The sequence below is a fragment of the Poecilia reticulata genome, linkage group LG9, assembly GCF_000633615.1.
Source record: "Poecilia reticulata strain Guanapo linkage group LG9, Guppy_female_1.0+MT, whole genome shotgun sequence".
Lineage (NCBI taxonomy): Eukaryota > Metazoa > Chordata > Actinopteri > Cyprinodontiformes > Poeciliidae > Poecilia > Poecilia reticulata.
The window spans coordinates 30,608,779-30,629,140 of NC_024339.1; the positions used below are offsets into that span (position 1 = coordinate 30,608,779).

The 20,362-nt window shown below is 40.5% G+C and overlaps 2 protein-coding genes across 2 annotated transcripts; one reads left to right on the forward strand and one right to left on the reverse strand.

The window, feature by feature from the left end:
• On the forward strand, window positions 1-12,567 carry fam151b (family with sequence similarity 151 member B). Its single transcript, XM_008419289.2, has 6 exons — window positions 1-278; window positions 355-480; window positions 1,549-1,708; window positions 1,799-2,016; window positions 11,077-11,212; window positions 11,430-12,567. Exons 1-6 carry the CDS (start codon window positions 116-118, stop codon window positions 11,569-11,571), a joined length of 945 nt encoding a protein of 314 aa, XP_008417511.1. The 5' UTR covers window positions 1-115; the 3' UTR covers window positions 11,572-12,567.
• Window positions 12,568-16,016: 3,449 nt separating this feature from the next.
• Window positions 16,017-18,094, reverse strand: ankrd34bb (ankyrin repeat domain 34Bb). The gene is given in 10 exon segments (XM_008419309.1): window positions 16,017-16,430; window positions 16,432-16,752; window positions 16,754-16,806; window positions 16,809-16,977; window positions 16,980-17,091; window positions 17,093-17,125; window positions 17,127-17,159; window positions 17,161-17,433; window positions 17,505-17,717; window positions 18,075-18,094. Coding segments are annotated over 10 exon segments (1,641 nt in total).
• Between the last annotated feature and the right edge of the window lie 2,268 nt (window positions 18,095-20,362).

Here is a 20,362-nt window from a genome sequence, read left to right on the forward strand (position 1 = left end):
GCTATAAAGCCAAAACATAACAGAAGGTGGCGGTATTACACTAGCGGGGTGTACACAGCCGCAAAGAAGAAAGTGACTTCTTCTTCTTCTCCTTCTTCTTCTTCTTCTTCTCTTAATGTCTTCATTTTGGAAACGGTCTAGAAAGACTGACATCTCGTTTTTCTTTTACCTTCTCGGTTTGTCTTTGTTTTTAATCGTCTGTTTAGCGGTTTGTGTGTTGCATAATTCAAACAGTGAGAGAGCTGAGAAGCAGTTGAAGTCTAGGGGCCCTCAGACAGGTATTCTTCAGTCTCCAATGAGTCTATCAACAGCGCAGTGACACTTTACTGACGAAGAATGTTGATATCTCTGCAGGAACGATGTGGGACAAAACACTACAGTACTTCAGGAGCCGCAGCCTGCTTACAGGAAGCGACGCTGTCCAGCTCAAGTGGTCGCACGCAGTGAACAGCAGGAACGCGCTTGCTCAGGCTCTCAGCGGTACGTCTACATCATGCTCGATTCACAAATACAATTTAGCTTCGTAGCGCCTCACATGCAGTGAGTGCGCATGCCCGCGTATGCGCATTAAGAAGTCCGACCGTCAGTGCAGTTGTCAGTTCAGCATACGCAACAAGTTATGACGAAAATAACCCATAAATTGTTTATAATATGATAACTAGATAGATATACATGCGTTGTCGTGGTTTCAACGTGTATTTAAAGCAGGGTCTAGCTGCAGCTGCAGTCAACTACAACACACGCCCGTGTAAAACTCATTAACCTACTTAACCCCTAAATCAGGATGCTATATAACTGTTAATAACATAGTGTCATGATTCTATGTTGCTTATTAAATAAAATCATATGGTAATGACAGCGTATGGATGTCTGAGCTAAGCGTATGACTATCTGACAACGTATGCTGATCTGACAGAACACCGGCCAGCATGAACTACTGGGACTGTCAAGAGACAGGGAGAATGTACAAACAGCCCAGTCACTGGTTCTGGAAGAAAACAAGACTTTTCTCTCTGATCACTAATCGAAAGAGAGAATGTTATAATCACTGGCCTGGATCTACAGGCCAGGCCAGTGATTACACCAAGTTTAACAGCAGAAAGTTAAAGTCATCCAGGTTTTTATGTTTTCTAGACACCCATGACCTTAATAACCTCACGTTAGAGATGGAAACCTATCTCTCTTATTGGCTATAAAAGGCAATCCTGATTCAATTATTGGTAAAGGTTCAAACTGAAGTTCTGTGGGCTGCACAGTGGCCTTGGTAGCACTGTTGCCTTGCAGCAGTTTGAGGGTACAGTGCCAACATGAGTCTTTCTGTGTGGAGTTTGTATGTTCTCCCTGTGCATGCGTGGGTTCTCTACAGGTACTCTGGCTTCTTCCCACAGCCCAAAAACATGACTGTCAGATTAATTGGTCTCTCTAAATTCTTCTTAGGAGTGTGTGAGTCAGCTGGAGATGGGCACCAGCCCCCTGGTGACTCTGAAAGGATAAGCATGACGAGTGTGATAATGGATGAAGTGATGTGGGCTATGATTGTATCCTCAGGTCCCTCTCATATGATTGAAGCTGATGTCATCATGAGAGCTCATGATCCCATGGAGCCAATCATGGCTCACCCACCTGACACAGATAGTGACATCACACTGAAAGAGTGGCTAGAGAAAGTCAAAATGAACAGCAAAGGAATAAAACTGGACTTTAAGAGGTGAGAGCTGTTTTCCTTGAGTTCTCCTCAATATTGTGCGTGTGCATGTGTATGTGTGTGATGCTAATCCTGAGGACTGCCTCCATCCAGCTTGGAGGCTGTGTCTCCATCCCTGGCTCTGCTGGAGGACCTGCTGGCTGAGCCAGACCGTCCACTGTGGATCAATGCAGACGTCCTCAGTGGACCCAATGGACGGACTGCACCTGTGGACTTCCAGGCTTTCCTCTCTCTTGTCTCAGGTCTTCCTGCTCAGACTGTGCTGTCTCTTGGCTGGACAACAGGATGGACTGTGGGAACTAATAACCCAGGTGAAGTCAGTAGGACACTGTGTGTCTCTGTCTGTGTTTACATGCAAACTAAAAGAAAGGTCATTCTGATCATGCAATACAATATTTCTGGGACAGTATGAAAATGGAAATCATATCAGGTATGGCAGGTACAGGGTTATTAAAGGTCAAACATGATTCTGTTTAGGTGTTGCCTATGAGCAGTGATGTCAGTAACGCAAGGGTGTAACTTTGTGTTGCAAGTTGATGGGAGGGGGAGGTCATGCACCCAGTTACTGGAAGGCCTTTTCTTTTTTACTGCTAAGAATAATGCTAAAATTAGTATATATGACCTGATCAGGCCTGTCAGATTAATAGTAACTTTCAAAAATAACCTATTAAACATACTGCGAAATGTAAACATGTTAAAATGGAATATAAGTAATCTATATAATGTCTTTCACTTGGTGATGGAATTACAAAGGAACTTTTCGGTAGTATTCTAATTCACAGAATGAGTGTGTATTTGCTGAATATATTTGCTTTAATATAGCAAATAATAAAGAGGCGAAAACATTTATTTATATTATCTGCTTGTAAATCTACACATAGTTGGGTTTCTGTCAGTTCTGTAAAGATACAAGAGAGCAAAGCAAATTTCTCTTTTATATTGGCCAATAATTACATTTTACTTAATTGTTGTTGTAGGAGTCATGGTTTAACATTTAACAAACTTTGGCTCCTCTATGCTTTATGAAATATTTCTATTTGATGATTGCTCTGAATATCGCCACGTTCTACGAACAAACGATGCAATTTGTCCAGGGGAAAAATGTAGAAAAACGGGTGGTTGTATTATTTTTCTCTCAGTCGGTCAGCTTAAATGTCACGCGCAGAGTTTATTGCCATGGCAACCAATAAACAGCCCTGGGAGCGCAGAGTAAAGATTACGTTCAAGTGCATCAGGAAATAAAACTTTAAAAAAAACCCCACAGAAACATTTCCCAAGCAAAAAAGTATGTTAAAACACCAAGCAGAACATTCTGTTTGTTGCAGGTTTATGATTTTGAATTCTCATTTTGCGATCATTACGAAGGAACACTCATGGTGGTTAAATTAGCAAATTTAAACACCTGCTCTCCTATCTGTCAGAAAATGTAGGTCGCCTTATTTTCGTGTTAATTCAGTGTTTCTCAACCTTTTTCCAGCCAGCCAGCCAGCGTTTCCTTTTATTGCTATGTCCACTTTAGTTTCTTTCCACGCTCACCATCAGTAATCTTTACTCACCTGTTGCTCCACCTAATCATCATGTGTTTCACATCATGTGTTGATTTTTCACTGTTCAGCGTCAGATTCTCTGTTTTTATGCCATAATTCACATCTAGTTCGTCGCTCCGTTTTATGTCCCGCTTCTCCTGTTTCAGAGTTTTGCGCAATGTGCGCGTTGTTTTTTTTTTTAACCCGCTAAGGTGCAGGGCTATGGAGTTAGATTTGTTTCACAATTATTCAATCCAAAAAAAATAAATAATTCAAACAAAAAAAAAAAATCGTAACGTTTTAATCATAAAAATAATTTTTTACAAAACAAAATCTTTTTTAAAGAGTTTTATTTTTTAATTGAAATCACAAATTTTTATTTGAAACTCCTGCTTTTTGGTTCAGTCTAATTTTTTTTTGAAGCTCCTGTTTTAGTTGAACTCGTTTTCTTGATTATACAACTTTATTTGCTTGCAAATCTTACATGAACATTCTGGGCGGGGCTTACGGACGAGCAATGTAAGATTGGTTAGCGCTGACTAAGGCCCCGTTTACACAACAACGATTTCGGGGGAAAACGGAAGTTTTGTTGCGGTTGTAGTGCGCATTTACACGAAACCACGGAATGTTTTCTCTGATTGAAAACTGGTTCCAGAGTGCGATGTTTCTGAAACGTACCGTTTTAAGTTGTTGTGTAAACGGAGAAAACGGATCTTTTCTTCCAGAGAATCCCCAGCTCATGCATAGTATTGCGCAAAAAATAGCTGCTTCCTACAATCCACAGAAGAAGAAGAAACTACTCACAATGCTGGTGTTACTGTTTCCCCATCAGATTYGGTTCCCTCAGCGTCTCTTCACCGCTCCGCTCCGCCCAGGTGGCAAAATACACGGCTGCTTGTTCAGCGCTCTTATCTAGAGAACTACGGACCAGCCCTGGCTCCAGACGAGTTTAACAGGGGGCACCGACTTATTTTGGGGGGCAAAATGAGTCTACGTAGCTGAACATAGACAACATCATAGACAACATCATAGACAACATCAGTACAAGCTACTTGTTAACAAGCTTAACGTGCTGTATTGATATTACAGCTATCATTACCTGCATCCAACAGCTTTACTCAACTCAGTCGGTTAGTTTGGGGAAAAAACTGTGCAAAGTTATTTACGTTTTGCTGGTTTGCTGCCATGATTCCAGCACACACCTATGCAGCAGCAGCTCCTTTGCTGCCTCACAGGTGTAAACCCAGCGCGAGCGTCTCAGCTTTCATGTGGCATTTGAAAGCAGCTTGGAAAAACAGGTTACGACTTGTTAGCAACGGATTAAACTGTTTTAACTGCTGAAAAAGATAACGGAGGACACAGACATGGGATGTGCGGGAGCTCCTATTGTATCAAATTGATATAGGAATAACAGACTGTTGGCCATTCCAAGTTAAAAACAATAAACAGCTTCCAGTCCGGGGCCGCTACAGACACCGTGAAAGCTCAAACAAGGTGTTTCAGCAAAGTTATCCCACTTTTTCCAACTGCATGCGCCCTAATCAGACGCACACAATGCATGTTTTCTCCCAATCTATGGGAGAACGGTACCTGATGGGGAAACGCAAATCCACGTCTTCAAGTACAACTTTTTTGTAACACATGCGCACTCAGTTTCAAAGAACCTAGCACCAACTAGGAGCAGCGAGAGCATTACACGTTTTCAATGTGTACCGTTACTGTGTAAACACAGATCRTAATTAGAACGTTTTCGTGTAAACGATCCAACAAAAACGGAACAAAACTTCCGTTTTTGTTGGATTGTTGTTGTGTAAACGCCCCCTAAAGCGGATGACTCCCGGAGATATCAGAACTCTGTCCCAAACTGCAGGGCTTCGGTGACGGGACATCTTCACAAAATTAGACCGTTTAGCAGCTACTAAAGTGTCCACCCTGTTTCAAAGAAGAAATCTTACACAACTTATGACTACAGTCACATATTTTGTCTGCTGCGATCCCCGGTAGCATATTGTGCTAGCTAATGTTAGCACTAGGTAAAGTTTATAAACTAGGCTTGTGTAATATTCGCCAGTCTTTATGTTGAATTCGTTAACCAGCGAACCTCTGTCAAGTTGCATTAAGCGTGGAAAATACCAAGTGTATCTGGAGAAAATATGTATTAAAAACTGTTGCGTAATCCTCCGTGTGTGTGTGGGTGTGTGTATTAACTAGCATTGAAGCTAAAATGGGAAAACAGTGGATCGTTGCACCAATGTTATTAGGTCCACGTTAATCTGCACCACACGTCAAGTGACTGTGCAGATGATTTACCAAGCACATAATCAGTGTTGTCGATGAGGGGAGGCAATGTAACTCTTAAGTATAGTATATTTTCTTCCAGATGTAAAATGTAAAACTAAGCTGGTAGGTCACAGGCCGAAGGAAGATATTCACATAATTTCTGTGTTTTTATTATTTGGTGTGTATGTGTCTTGGACTTAGTTTTATTCCGAATTAGATGTAATATGCCTTTTGCTGTGTTATATTAAATTAAATTGGTGTTCTCTTAATTCCCCATTCTAATATAACTTTAAAAACACTTTTGTTTTGTAAAAAATAAATTTTATGATTGAAAAGTTTTTAAGATTATTTTTGTTTGAATTTTTTTTTTTTTGATTGAATACTAGTTTTTTTGTTTGACATGATTTCTTTTTTGAATGAATAATTGTGAAACAAATCTTACTCCATACAGGGCGGTCGGGAAGCATATCAATGGAGAAAAGGCAGACTGACATAAACCTTTTAAAACAACGGAAACAATTTCGGTATTTTGATTATTGAAATTTAAAAGTGCTGTGTTGTTCCATCACCCCCGTTTCATACCGGACCACTTACAGCACCGTGTTAACGCTATAAAATGAATGCTCTCTATTGTGGTATCACCCGTGGAGGGATTTCTTTATTTAAATGAGTTCATTTTTCAAAGGGATACAAAGTGAGGGTATCATGATTTTAGTAATTACATAAGAGCGATTTTCTGTTGTCCTTCCATGGAAGCGGTCAGCTTTCAAACGGAAGTAAAACACTTTTTGATATAAGTTGCTGTTTTGACATGATCACAGAACTGCCTAAACATATGTACAAACATACCAGACAAAGTGAATCACAGCTAGTAGCAGGAGAACGGAGCTGCGCCAAGAAGCTACAAACACTGAATAGAAGAAGAGCTGCCATCAATACAGTTGCAGCCAAGCATGATTTAATGTTACACATTACAGTTTTACCAAGTTGCTCAAAGTCTAAACTGGTATTGTTGTGCATATAAGGTGTAAAGTTTACCTTTGACCAAACGCCCCCAAAAGGAATCGCAGACCCCCCTTTTGCAAAAATTTCCACCAGCGCCCCCTGCCGTCCTCTGAACGCCCCCCGGGAGGCGGTACCGCCCACGTTGAGAACCGCTATGTTAATTGAAACGAAATATTCCGAGCTGCGCAGCAAGAGTACATGTTAAAGTGATAAAAGTTAAGCTAGCATATCTAACCACTTTATTGATATTTTAATTAAAACTTTTTACTGACCGGTGAATTGTGATCCCCTTGGACCTTGTTATCTTGCTGTCATAGTGTTGACAATTAATATCAAAACAATTCGTCCCTTTTTCAGATTCTTTGCTTGATTGTGTCATTTCTCCCCCCCTGATATTCCTGATTCAATGTAAAACAATAGTGCACGTGGCACACTGCAGGTCTCGATGTCCAATCCACTAGATCACAGCTGTGACACGGGACATGAGCGGACTTGCCATTTACGTTTTACAGACTGCGYGCAGCTGCTGCTGAGTTACTGTCCTCACATAGCTGCAGGTACATAAAGAAAAAAAGGAGAAGGAAATATTGGTGGGGACATGTCCACATCAGTCCTTCGGGAAGTTACGCCAATGCAATAATGTGTTACAAAGTAACTGACGTCCACTAACGCATTGGACGTAGGTGAAGCAAACCCTAACCCTAGTGAAGCAAACTAATTCAGAGCTAGCCGTCATTCCGGGAAGATTAACAGAAGAACTCCAACCACTGGACATTGGTGTAAAAAGGGCGTTCAAAAAGAAGTTGCGAGCGGCTTGGGGGTGATGGATGACAGACTTCTAACACATGTTTACTAAGACGGGGAGGCAGCACCGGGCGAGTTACGCCACCATATGTGAATGGATTGTGGATGTCTGGGCTAATTTATCTGTCTTAACTGTTGTCCGAGCTTTCACGAAAGCCGGCAACATTGCTGAACAGCCACTTGGCAACGAATCAGACTCCGACAATGATGAGAGGAAACCTGGCATGTTTGGTGGCGAAATTGCCCAGCTGTTCAATTCAGATACAGAAACGGATGACTTTGATGAATTTGTGGAAGAAGAATAAAAAAATAACGTGAGTGTATTGTTACATAGTCGAATAAAGTTCAACTAAACTTACTGCTCAAAGTAATTTTCCATTACCTTGTTTTTTGTTGACTGTATGTTTTAGCATACGTCTTATAATTGGGTGCGGTTTATGTATGGGTTAAATACAGAAATGTACGCCATAATTGAGAGTGCGCCTTATAGTCCGGAAAATATGGTAATATGAACAGCGCAATAAACATAAAAACAGCCACTAATGGACGTGTCCATAAAGTTGTGCAACTAAACACCATTATGCTAATTAATATTAAGATAAGTGTCACAAATCTGTGGAGAAGGATATCTGAGTTGTGGAGCGGCAGCAGGAGCTCTGTGCACTGTGCTCCGACAACAAACGCAGGGTCGTAACGCAGAACCTGGAGGCTGGGGCACGAGGGGTGGAGGCTTTAAAATCCTATAGTTTTCCAGACAACAGTGGAACACACAAGTTACAAACTTTTTTTGTAGTGTCATCACCATTAAACAATCTCCTCTTCAGTTCAACCTTATAAGTGGAAATACATTGTTGATTTTACTACTCTAAAATAGCTTGCAATTAAGTTTTGGCAAAGCTCAAAGTAATTTTCACAGGTGGCAGAGCGTTGTCACCAGCTGCTGAAAATAACTAAAAAAAGATACTTTTAATGTAACTCAGTTACTTTCCAAATCAAGTAGTCAGTAATCTAAGTTACTTTTTCAAGGAGTAATCAGTAATCCGATTAAAGTTACTTTTTCAAAGTAACTCTGCCATCACTGCCTATAAGAAGGTAAAAACAGTTTTCTACTGTGCTGAGTTTGGTGTTCTGGTGGACTTTCCTTATTATAAATAGAAACCATAAGATAAATGAACACTGTAGATGTGAAGGGGAAAAAAAGACATTACTATAAGTGAAAATGAAAGCAGTCATGGTGAACTTTAAATGAGTGCTACCAAGAAACAACATGAAACTGTAGCAAAACATAAAATTTTATAGTCGCTATATCTAAATTATCTTATTGATTCCTATTCATTGTGGCAACAGAATGATACAGATAAACACACTCATTCTAAAAATGTCATTTTATGGCTTTTGCGCCTTCCACATCTGTTTGGTTCTGGATTTTAAACTGGACCCAACTGGGTTTTGTTAAGATGATCTTCATGGTATTAAAATTCTGCTTTTTTTATCATGACTTTTGTGAAATGAAGATGTTATCACAGCCTGTGATTTAAATTATCTGCATTTAATCTAATAAAGTACAGATTTGTTAAGGATATTATAAAACTAAACACTGAAAGAGAAGCTTAAGCCAGGAAATTGAAAGAGGTTTGAAACAGAAGTATGATGGGTACACTGTTGTCAGGAAGTAACTGTTAAGATGAGTTCAACCACCTTTTTATTAACAGAAACTAAATGGAAGCTTTGTTTAAACTAGATTAGCAAAGCTACAAGGAGGAGATATTTGAGCTGATATCAGAGATACCACAATGTTTATTGTCCCATTGTACAGCAAGTTTAAGGCCTGTACTGGCACCTGATTGAAATTTGGATTTAACTGTCTGATGTACAGTGGGGAGAACAAGTATTTGATACACTGTTGATTTTTCAGGTTTTCCCACTTGCAAAGCTTGTAGATGACTGTAATTTTTATCATAGGTACTCTTCAACTGTGAGTGATGGAATCTAAAACAAAAATCCAGAAAAATGATTTTTAAATAATTAATTTCCATTTTACTGTGTGAAATAAGTATTTGATACACCAGAAAAAAGAAACTTAATATTTGGTACAGAAACCTTTGTTTGCAATTACAGAAATCAGACGTTTCCTGTAGTTCTTGACCAGGTTTGCACACACTGCAGCAGGGATTTTGGCCCACTCCTCCATACAGATCTCCTCCAGAGCCTTCAGGTTTCGGGGCTGTCGCTGGGCCACACGGACTTTAAGCTCCCTCCAAAGATTTTCTATTGGATTCAGGTCTGGAGACTGGCTAGGCCACTCCAGGACCTTAAGATGTTTCCTATGGAGCCACTCTTTAGTTGCCCTGGCTGTGTGTTTTGGGTCGTTATCATGCTGGAAGACCCAGCCACGACTCATCTTCAGTGCTCTTACTGAGGGAAGGAGGTTGTTGCCCAAAATCTCACGATACATGGCCCCATCCATCCTTCCCACAATATGGTGCAGTCGTCCTGTACCCTTTGCAGAAAAGCATCCCCAAAGAATGATGTTTCCACCGCCATGCTTCACGGTTGGGATGGTGTTCTTGGGGTTGTACTCATCATTCTTCTTCCTCCAAACATGACGAGTGGAGTTTAAACCAAAAAGTTCTATTTTTGTCTCATCAGACCACATGATCTTCTCCCATTCCTCCTCTGGATCGTTCAGATGGTCATTTGCAAACATCAGACGGGCTTTGACATGCATTGGCTTGAGGAAGGGCTCCTTGCGTGCACTGCAGGATTTTAATCCTTGACGGCGTAGAGAGTTACTGATTGTTTTCTTTGAGACTGTGGTCCCAGCTTTATTCAGGTCATTGACCAGGTCCTGCTGTGTAGTTCTGGGCTCATTCCTCACCTTCCTCAAGATCAATGATGCTCCACGAGGTGAGATCTTGCATGGCGCCCCAGACCGAGAGAGATTTTCCGTTATTTTGTATTTCTTCCATTTTCTAATAATTGCACCAACTGTTGTTGCCTTCTCACCAAGCTGCTTGCCTATTGTCCTGTAGCCCATCCCAGCCTTGTGCAGGTCTACAATTTTATCCCTGATGTCCTTACAGCTCTCTGGTCTTGGGCATTGTGGAGATGCTGGAGTCTRATTGATTGAGTGTGTGGACAGGTGTCTTTTATACAGGTAACGAGTTCAAACAGGTGCAGTTAATACAGGTAATGAGTGGAGAACAGGAGGGCTTCTTAAAGAAGAACCAACATGTCTGTGAGAGCCAAATTCTTACTGGTTGGTAGATGATCAAATACTTATTTCACATAAAATGGAAATTAATTATTTAAAAATCATACATTGTATTTTTCTGGATTTTTGTTTTAGATTCCATCACTCACAGTTGAAGAGTACCTATGATAAAAATTACAGTCTTCTACATGCTGTGCAAGTGGGAAAACCTGAAAAATGAACAGTGTATCAAATATTTGTTCTCCCCACTGTAGTTCATTATTCCAAAATGTTTCCATCTTTTCCTGACTGGCAGACTATTTTCTCTGTCTTGAAGGAAGAGATCTGGTCAACATTTAACAGGGAAAGAATGAGGATTACAAACTCCAGGAAAACATGCAGGCCATGTTGATGTTATGACAGCTTAGTTAAGTAGAAAATCCATTAAATTGTTGTTTCATTAGTGTGCTTAACATTCATTATGGCTTTGATTAGATGTTAGAAACACAATTAGCTGTCTGGCCAGGAGATCAGAAGGTGTTGTTTGTCCTGGGATTGTCCAGGTTACAGCTGGGACATGGTGCATGCCATGGAGGAGAAGAGCAGAGATCTGAAACATCCTGTCACCTTCCCGGTTCGTGCTGCGCTGCTGGCTCTGTCCTTCTCCCAGCTATCATGGCTGCTGCAACAGTCAGACAGGTGACTACACACACACACACACAAAGAACATGGTAAGCTGGTGGTTAGTCTGGCCGGTACACCTGTCGCTGTCTGCCTGAAACCAGAGGCTGGAGTTCTGCTCTGAGGAGTTGGAGAAAAAGTGGCTGAAGTTTGTCCGACAAAATTTCTTAAACATCTTCATTCTTTGCCAGCTACTCTTCACCTGATGTTGCTAAGACCCGTCTTTCCTGCACAGGTACACGCTCACAGTGTGGACAGGCCAACATGATGAATTTGCTCCGCAGGACTTAAAGCTATACAGAAAAAGTTTTGATGTGAGCAGAATCTATTATGACCTGCCGAACTCTCAAACAGCAGAACTCTTGGTGATGTCATGACTGAAGATGCCCAACTGCCGTTTCCTAAACCTCACAACAAGACTGCCTGCTGCTCTGTACAGATTGCTCACATTATATGAAATAAAAATTACGGACAACACTGTAGTGTTGAAGGGCAATCTAAAACATTAGATTGTTGTAGAAAGAAGCATTATTAAACTAGTTGCACAGGGACATCTGTCGGTCTTTTTTCATAGCAAATCCTTTTTGCTCTGGAAAAGGTGTTGTGTGATCCTGGGGGTAAAACTGGGTGTTTTTCATTAAAATTTAAAAATGAAAAGGTTTTCCAGAGCACAGAGGAAGAACTATTGCTGCTCATTCTGGTTGCATTCCCATAATTGATATGAAGATGCTCTTATCTTATTCTAAGCTGAAGTTTTTCGTAAGCACTAACCCACCCACTACATCTGCTCAGTATTTTCTTTTTTTCTTTTGTTCTGAGTTGGGTAAAATTCACATTACAGTTAACGTTGTGTCATGTTTTATCATGTAATGCACTTTGAAATTCCTGTTGCTGAAACGTACTGTACAAATAAACTTTACTAATATGGATGACATCTGTAAAAGTGTTTATGTAAAACTTTTTTTATTTTTGTGAATAAAACTTTTTTGAATAGTGTCAGTTTATCTGGCTGAACAAACCTTCTCATAGTGAGCCTGGCTGCCAGAATGTGAAGGTCACCAGAGAAGATAATGTTTTTCTGAGAGCATATATTCTCATTTGAATTTTTGAATGATGCTGAAAGATTTATCTGGTTTGTGTCTTCTGTTAACATGGATGGTTTGTCCACATATGTTATTGCAAGATAAAAAGACTACTGTACTTTTTTAAAACTTGTGCTTGAAGATTTGAATGTCCCTTAAAGTCTTGACATGCTTCTGTCAAACTTTGAAGTACATTACCTGGGATCATGGATAAAATGTGGTTTATTTTAGAGTAACTATTTTAATTGCAGACACTCATGAAATAAATGGTGGTAGTTTTTCTCATTTTGAGATCGTTTTTGATTACTTTCAGTAATGAAATATAATTTTATTGCATTTTTCAGCCTGTTGGAAATAAAGATCTCCAGGTACCTTATGTAGAACTACAATATACATTATTCTCACTTGGTAGTATGCTCTCCTCATATACTTGTGTAATGAGGTGTAATGCATATGAGGGGCTGTGCATATCAGATGTCTGAGGTGTTGGTAGACATCTTCAACACCTCATTTTCGCTGTCTTCTCTGCCCACCTGTTTAAAGACCGCCACCATCATCCTGTCCCCAAGTGCTCCACAGTGACGAGCCTGAATGACTACCGGCCTGTAGCTTTAACATCAGTCGTCATGAAGTGTTTTGAGAGGCTAGTCATGAACTAAATCAAGAACTCCATCGACGTCACTGTGGACCCCCATCACAAAGATCCCCCGCTGCTGACGCCATTTCATCGGTGATCCACACAGCCCTCACCCATGAACTCCTGTCTGCTCTTCCTGGATTTCTCCTCGGCTTTCAACACCATCATCCCTGGTGCAGAAGCTCTCCTCTTGGACTGAGTTCCACATTGGGGAACTGGATTCTGGACTTCCTGACCAACAGACCTCAGATTGTCAGGATCCACAACACCGTCTCCTCCTCCATCACCCTCAGCACTGGCTCCCTGCAGGGCTGCGCACCAAGCCACCTCCTTTTCACTCTGATGACACGACTGCTCGGCAAGGCACTCACACTGTCATATAGTGAAGTTTGCAGACGACACAGCAGTAGTGGGACGCATCACGAACACTGATGAGTCCAAATACAGAGAAGCGGTGGAACACCTGGTGCAGAGAAAATAACCTCTGCATCAGCGTAAAGAAGACCAAGGAGATGGTGGTGGATTTCAGAAGGGACAAGAATCCTCTTCAGCCCCTGTACATCGGGGAGCAGTTGTGGAGGTGGTCTCCACAACTGCTCTCATATGGAGTACCTCACCTGGAGTACCATCACCTCCTGTCTGGTCAGGAAAGCCCACCAGTGACTACTTCCTCAGGAAGCTGCAGAGAGCTGGACTTGGGAACTCAGTCTTGAGGAGCTTTTATCGCTGTGTGGTGGAGAGTGTTCTCTGCACCTGCATCACCGTGTGGCATGGCAACTGCACTGCTGCTAAGAGGATGGCTCTGCAGAGGGTGGTCAAGGCTGCACTGAGGACTGTGGGAAGCAGCCTTTCCTCCACCTCGAATCTGTATACAGCACGATGCAGGAGGAGGTCGCTCCTCAGCATGAAGGACTCCATCCATCCTGCACAAAGACTCCATCCGCTCCCCTCAGGCAGGAGGCTGAGGAGCATCCAGAGCAAAACCACCAGGCTGAGGAACACTTTCTTCCCTTCAGCCGTCAGACTGCTGAACTCAACCTGCACCAAATGCAGTTTCTCCACAGTTACACACACACACACACACACACACACACACACACACACACACACACACACGTATGTGTATACATAATTTAAATCACTTAATTATTAATTTATTTATTTTTATTTAATTATCTATTTTTGTGTATATTGTATTTTCAAAGATTGTTTGTTGGAAATTTCTTAATCTGGGACTTTAGTACAAATTTTGTACCACAAACCCAAGCTGGTATGACCAGGGGCGCGGTAAAGGGGTGAAAAGTGATGACGATTCTAGGGGCCCTGAACCCCCCTATCTGCGTTAAATGGTTCCTTCCTGCTTGGAGCGCTTGACTGAAGATCCGTCCTGGAGAACGGCCCGAGACGAGTTCTATTCCGGATCCACGATTCTAGGTTGGTCAGGAAGAGAGGACGGCCTTTCGAGTTGAGACGGCGGAAAGGAAGCAAATTTTGGCAGTTGCCATAAACTGGTTTATGACTGGATTAGGATGACAACTAAGGCAGATGGGGGTGGTGAGTATGATGATATGGATTTTGACGACTGGACTCCGGTAGGAAGAGGTAGAGGTAAGGACAAGGTCTTGAAAGAGGATAGAGAAATTGGTAGCCAGAATAGTAAACGAAGTTTGGAAGAGTGCAGCTCACATGAAGAAAACAGAAGTGGTCAGGAAGAAAGTAACCAACGAAGAATTTAAGGTAATTCTTAAATTTAAGAAGGAAGATATGAACATTAACATAAGTCCGATACAAGTTTCAAGAGAGATAAAAAAGAAACTAGGGGAGGTGGAGTTTGTTAAAACATTACGAGATGGAAACATGTTGATAAAATGCAAATCTGAAGAACAAAAGAATAAATSCATGCAGATTGACAACATTTGCAAAAAAGTAGTTAGTGAGAAACTAATAGTTGGAGAAAATAGAGTATCACAGTGTGTTATTCCGCTGGAGGAAGATTTAGAAAGACTCAAAAAGAATATACAGGGGGGAGAAGTACAGAGATGGAAAAGATTGTTAAAGCATGTGAATGGAGAAAAAATAGAGAACCTATCATTTCTTCTGGAGTTTCAAGGTGAAGTCCTTCCTGATAAGGTTAAAATTGGATTCATGAGTTTTTCTGTGAGACCATATGTCCCTCCCCCTTTGCGCTGTTTTAAATGCCAAAGATATGGTCATATCGCAGCAATATGTAAAGGGAAGCAAAGATGTGCCAAATGTGGAGGAGATCATCGACATAATGAATGTGGAATGGATGTACAAATGAAATGCTGTAACTGTGGTGGTCAGCATAATGCAGCATATGGAGGTTGTGAGGTAAGGAAAAAGGCAGCAGAAATTCAACAGCTGAGAACAATTAAAACATCACTTATGCAGAGGCAGCAAAAAGTGTCCAAGAGAAAAGAGCGGTTCAGAAAAATCAACAGGTAATGTCTAGTACAAGTGCTGAGCCCAGCCAAATTTCAAAGTCAGGAATGGAAATCACAATGGATAAATTAATATTATTCATGGCATATGTAATCAACTGCACTGATCAAGTAAAACAGAAAAAATTTAAATTATAGTGAAAGGTGCAGAAAATGTTTTAGCCGTGAAGGTTTTATCTTGGGAACTAATAAATAAAAGGCTTGAAATGGATGGAAAACAAGGTGGAGGAAGACTGTAATGATTATCTTGCAATGGAATGCAAGAAGTCTAATAGCAAATGGTCAAGAATTTAAAGGATATATAAACTGTTTAGAAATTAAACCAGATATTATTTGTGTTCAGGAAACATGGCTTAAACCAGAACTAGACTTTGTGATATCGGGATATGATGGCATTAGAAGGCATAGGGAGCAAGAAAGTGGAGGAGGTTGTGTAATATTTGTTATGCAAGGAATTCAGTATAGGTTTGTAGATAAAGGATCATCTTTAGAATGGATATCTGTGGAAATCTGGGTTAACAAAGAAAATATTAGGATACTAAATTTTTATAATCCCTGTAAAAAACTTAATTTAGATCAAATGGAGGAAATGTTTAAAAATCTAGGAAGAAATCTAATTTGTTGTGGAGATTTTAATGCCTTTAGCACTGTCTGGGGTCAACAAGCTGTTTTATTTGTTCGCTTTGCATCGAGTGGTGTCTCCACAACATTTTTTTAATTTTTAGATCCTGAGGACAAGCAGGTACACTGGGCAAAACAGACTTTGACCCTGTCAGAACACCATTCCCCACACTAGAACTGGAGGAAAAGCTAGGGCTAGCCCCAATATCTGGAATAGGAGCACGAGGATTCAAAGGAGGAAGGAACCCAGGGCGAGTGTAGGCAATATGATCCAGAAATAGGGCTCTGGAGCCTCTTCTCTCGAGACCAGCAGCACCTCGCCTTGGAACAAAACTCTCCAAAGAATCCTTAGTTTCAGACAAAGTAAAATGTCTGCTGTTCATCGGTTTGTGCCTTTCTGATGCAGCTCCTCCACCACTTTTGAGAATTTTTTCCACAACTGCCAACTTGCAGCAACTGTGAGTCGGAATTGCAGTGATCCATCCCAATGTTCCTGCGGTTCACTACATTTTGTAGACTGGAGATATTCAGCTGCCTAAGACAGTCAGATGAATCTTCATCCACTGCACTGGATTCACTGGAAAAAGGGAGGCTATCCTGATGCAGGTTTGGGTGTGATAAGGCATGCAAAGAACTATCATATGACATCTTTCTGCCAAGGCTTCTCCGTCTTCTCTCAGCATTCTCATTTCCTGATATGTGGTCTAGAGACTTTGGGAACCCTGTTCCATCTTTAACATCAGTGCTGTGGTGCCTCCAACTGTTTAGTTGGAGGTCTTCTTTGTATGCCAAGAGCTTTTAATCTGACTTTTCCTCAAGAGTATTTTCCGCTGGTTCCTCTATCAAAGAACAGGCTTGATTTTGTTGGAGCAGCAAGGAGGGACTCTTAGATCTCTGTTCAGTGTGTACATTGTAAGGATAAAGTTGTTTATCCAAGTCAGGAATATATATAGGACTCAGTGGTTGGGCTGAAGAGCCAACCACTGACTATGAAAACACTGTTTCATAATCAGTATGGGACCAAGAAGAGAGCAGCAGGTTTGGAGAGAAGGAGTAGCCGAGGAACCATGTGGAAGAGTTTCAGTCTGGGACTCATGGAGATCTACAACTACATACTGAAGTATAAGAGACATTCCGAAAGAGAAGAGGGTGGGACGTTGAGGTTCAGAAGCCATTTTGCTGGTAGTGATAATGATAATCTCCTTCCCCTTTGCTTTACAAGCACCCAGAAGCACACTAAGAATTTTTCTGTTTCCTGAATTCACTGCATAAACTAATGCTGATAGTCCCACATGATCTTCCAGAGTTTGATCAGCTCCACTGTCCAGCAGAAGGGATAGAACATCAGGGTCAGCTTGTTCAAGGCACGAATGCATCAAAGCCGTTTTCCCCGTCTTGTCTTGAATGTTTGGCTCAGCACCATTTTCTAGAAGATACCTTTGGGGAACAAATGTTTGTCAACAAACATTCAAACATTTGAGAAATTGAAGAGTTTCCAGACAACTTACCGAACCATCTTAGGCTTAGGTACACTTTGTGGATTTGTGTGTTGTGTCTTACAAGCTACCATAAGGGGGGTGTCTCCATATTCATTACTCTTATTTATATAAGCACCTCCTTCTAAGAGCAGCCGAGTCAGACGCAGTCGACTATGGTAGACTGCTTTGAGCAGGAAACTACCATCCATAACCACTTCCGTTGATTCATTAATTGCAGCAACCCTTTATGCAGAAGTTTCTTGTTTGGTGAAAGGCGTGAACGATTCAGCTCCTATAAAAATGACAAAACAAGAAACAATCTGTTTTTTTTTTTTTATGAACATTATTTAAAAAGGGACAATGTACAACTCAAACATAAACGTCACCATTTGGTGCACTGATAATAGCATACAGGGCCCAGCGGCATGGGCAGGCATTGGAGGGCGTTGCCTGCCCACAGAGTCAGCTGTGGCCCCCCTGGACTGGAAGCTACTTCTTGTTTTTACCTTAAAGTGACCAACTCTTTGTATTCCTACATCGATTTGAAACAGTAGTGGCTTCTGCACTTCCCATTTGTGCTTCTATCACTTTTTATTTTACAGTGTGATGGCCAAATCCATGGCCACACTCTGAAGTCAGTAACTATTTATTTTTTTAATACAAACACAACAACACTTTAGTTTCAATAAAAACAGTTATTTGATTTGGATACATTTGTTCTATTTGTTAGAGCGCACATTTAGTTTGTTGTTTTCAGTTTTTTAACTAAAACACGGAAGATGTCTTTACCCAATCTATTTTCAGATGTATGATGTGAGATCAATTAGTGAACGGCTGTTAGAATATGTTTTCATCTGAACTTGTCTTTGAGTTATTTTGTGTTATGTGTTCATGTTTTCTAATTTACTTTGAAAGGTACAGCTGCAAGTTCTGTATCCTGTCACTTTCTGTTTATGTGCATGTTGTACTGCTGTTGTCCACTGGGGGCAATGAGAGTGAGTTTTTGTGTGTAGGCAGCACTGTTCTAACCCAGAGAAGAAGTTATAACCTGAACGTTAGCAATATAACGAACAGAGCTATCTAACGAAAATAAGTTAGTTAATTATGAATATCAGTACTGAACAAGAAAACGCAACAACGGCATTAACTCCAGTTCACACTCCAGGCCAGATGGTGGCGGTAATGCACTCTTTCGTTTTTTTTGTTTTTTTTTAAAGTGCCATAAAGGACAGCATTGAAGCCGGGGAGGAGAAGAAACGCTTTTCAAAGTTGGCATTTTACTCTCATAATATTACCTTAAAAATAAAGATAATTCAAGCTGGTGACGTCCTAGTCCGAGTTAAACGACACAACTGGACCAGAGGGAAAATAAATGTGGATCACTTAAAGAGCCCTAAGGGACGAACCCTGCTAACGTGTTGCTAGCTGGTAGTAAGTTTGCTTGGAAATGCTAATTGTCTTCGTTTAATTATAAACAGTGCATTGCAGATATAAACAAACTTATGTTGGTTTCAGAAAATCATTTTATTAATTTTATGGTAACTTATGATTATTACTATAACAATCATTCAGCTTCATGTTGTAACTGCATGGAGGCTCTGTTTGTTGCGACGTAATAGTTTTCTTCATAAACTGGTTTTAATTAAGCTCAGTATGCCAAAGAGACTTTGATATTGTGAGGCTGTTATAATTCGTTCATCATTTTTTATCTTCACCATATTTTTGTAGTCTAAGCAAATTACGATGAAAGAGGAAGCCAGGGATCAGGTATTAGAAAATCTAAAGACTTTCCTGTCTCAGAAGAGGCTCTGGCTCCACCAGATCACCAAATAGTTCTGAGAATGAACCTCCACATTCTCTTCATGGTGGAAGTCTTTTATTGTTTTTACTGAGCAGCTGGCCACATTTTTAACAACAGCAAAAACTGGTGTGTAACCAACAATAAGTGCTTAATAAACATGATTTAATTTGAAAATAATTGGACAGAATTTTTTCCCCTTGTGAATCTACCATGTCTCTTTTATCCATGTTATTTGTTGTTGGCTTTCAGGGCCCTGTGATGGACTGGTGACCTGTCCAGGGTGAACCCTGCCTCTCATCTAATGACTGCTGGAGATGGGCACCACCAGCCCCCCTCACCACTCTGCAAGGATCAGTGTGTTCAGATCATTGATGAAAAGATTTTAAGGTAGTTTGTCTCCCTTAAGTCCACACTTATTGCCATCATTAACTGATTTTATTATATTGATGACTATTTTTTCTACTTCTAACATAAACAGGCAAAGAAGAAACCCAGAAATGTTTTTCCACCCCAGGCATCCGGTCTCAATCATCATCAGTTCTGATGATGTCACATACATAGCAAGTCCATTTTTCTTTACTCTTTCTCTATTTAATTGCTCTATTGTATTTTTTTGTAGGTTTCTGTAAAGTGCAGTGAATGAGAATGTTCTGCTGATTCACACTGTTCTTAGGAAGGAGAAATGTCAACTTGTCTGCAGTAATACTGGAATACTGTGACATTGTATCAAAAGAGTAGTCCTTGGTGAAACATTTTTCACATTTCCTCTAAAGTGTACCTATTGTTTTATTGTGCTAATTTTCATAAACATGTTGTCTGTAAACTTTGAATGTATTTACAATTTGTACAATTCTGTGATAGTATATTGGCAATGTACTCTTGAAAAATGTGGGTAACACTTTATTTGATGGGTTGTGAAAAAGACTGACATGATAAACATGGTAAACATGTCATAACACCTGTTGGGAACATACCAACATGTGTCATGAAGTGTCATTCGATAAATAACGAGACTTTTAATAAGAATTTGCTTTAAAAGTTGGATTAGAAGTCCATTAACAGTCCCAATTTTTCATTATTTTGTAAA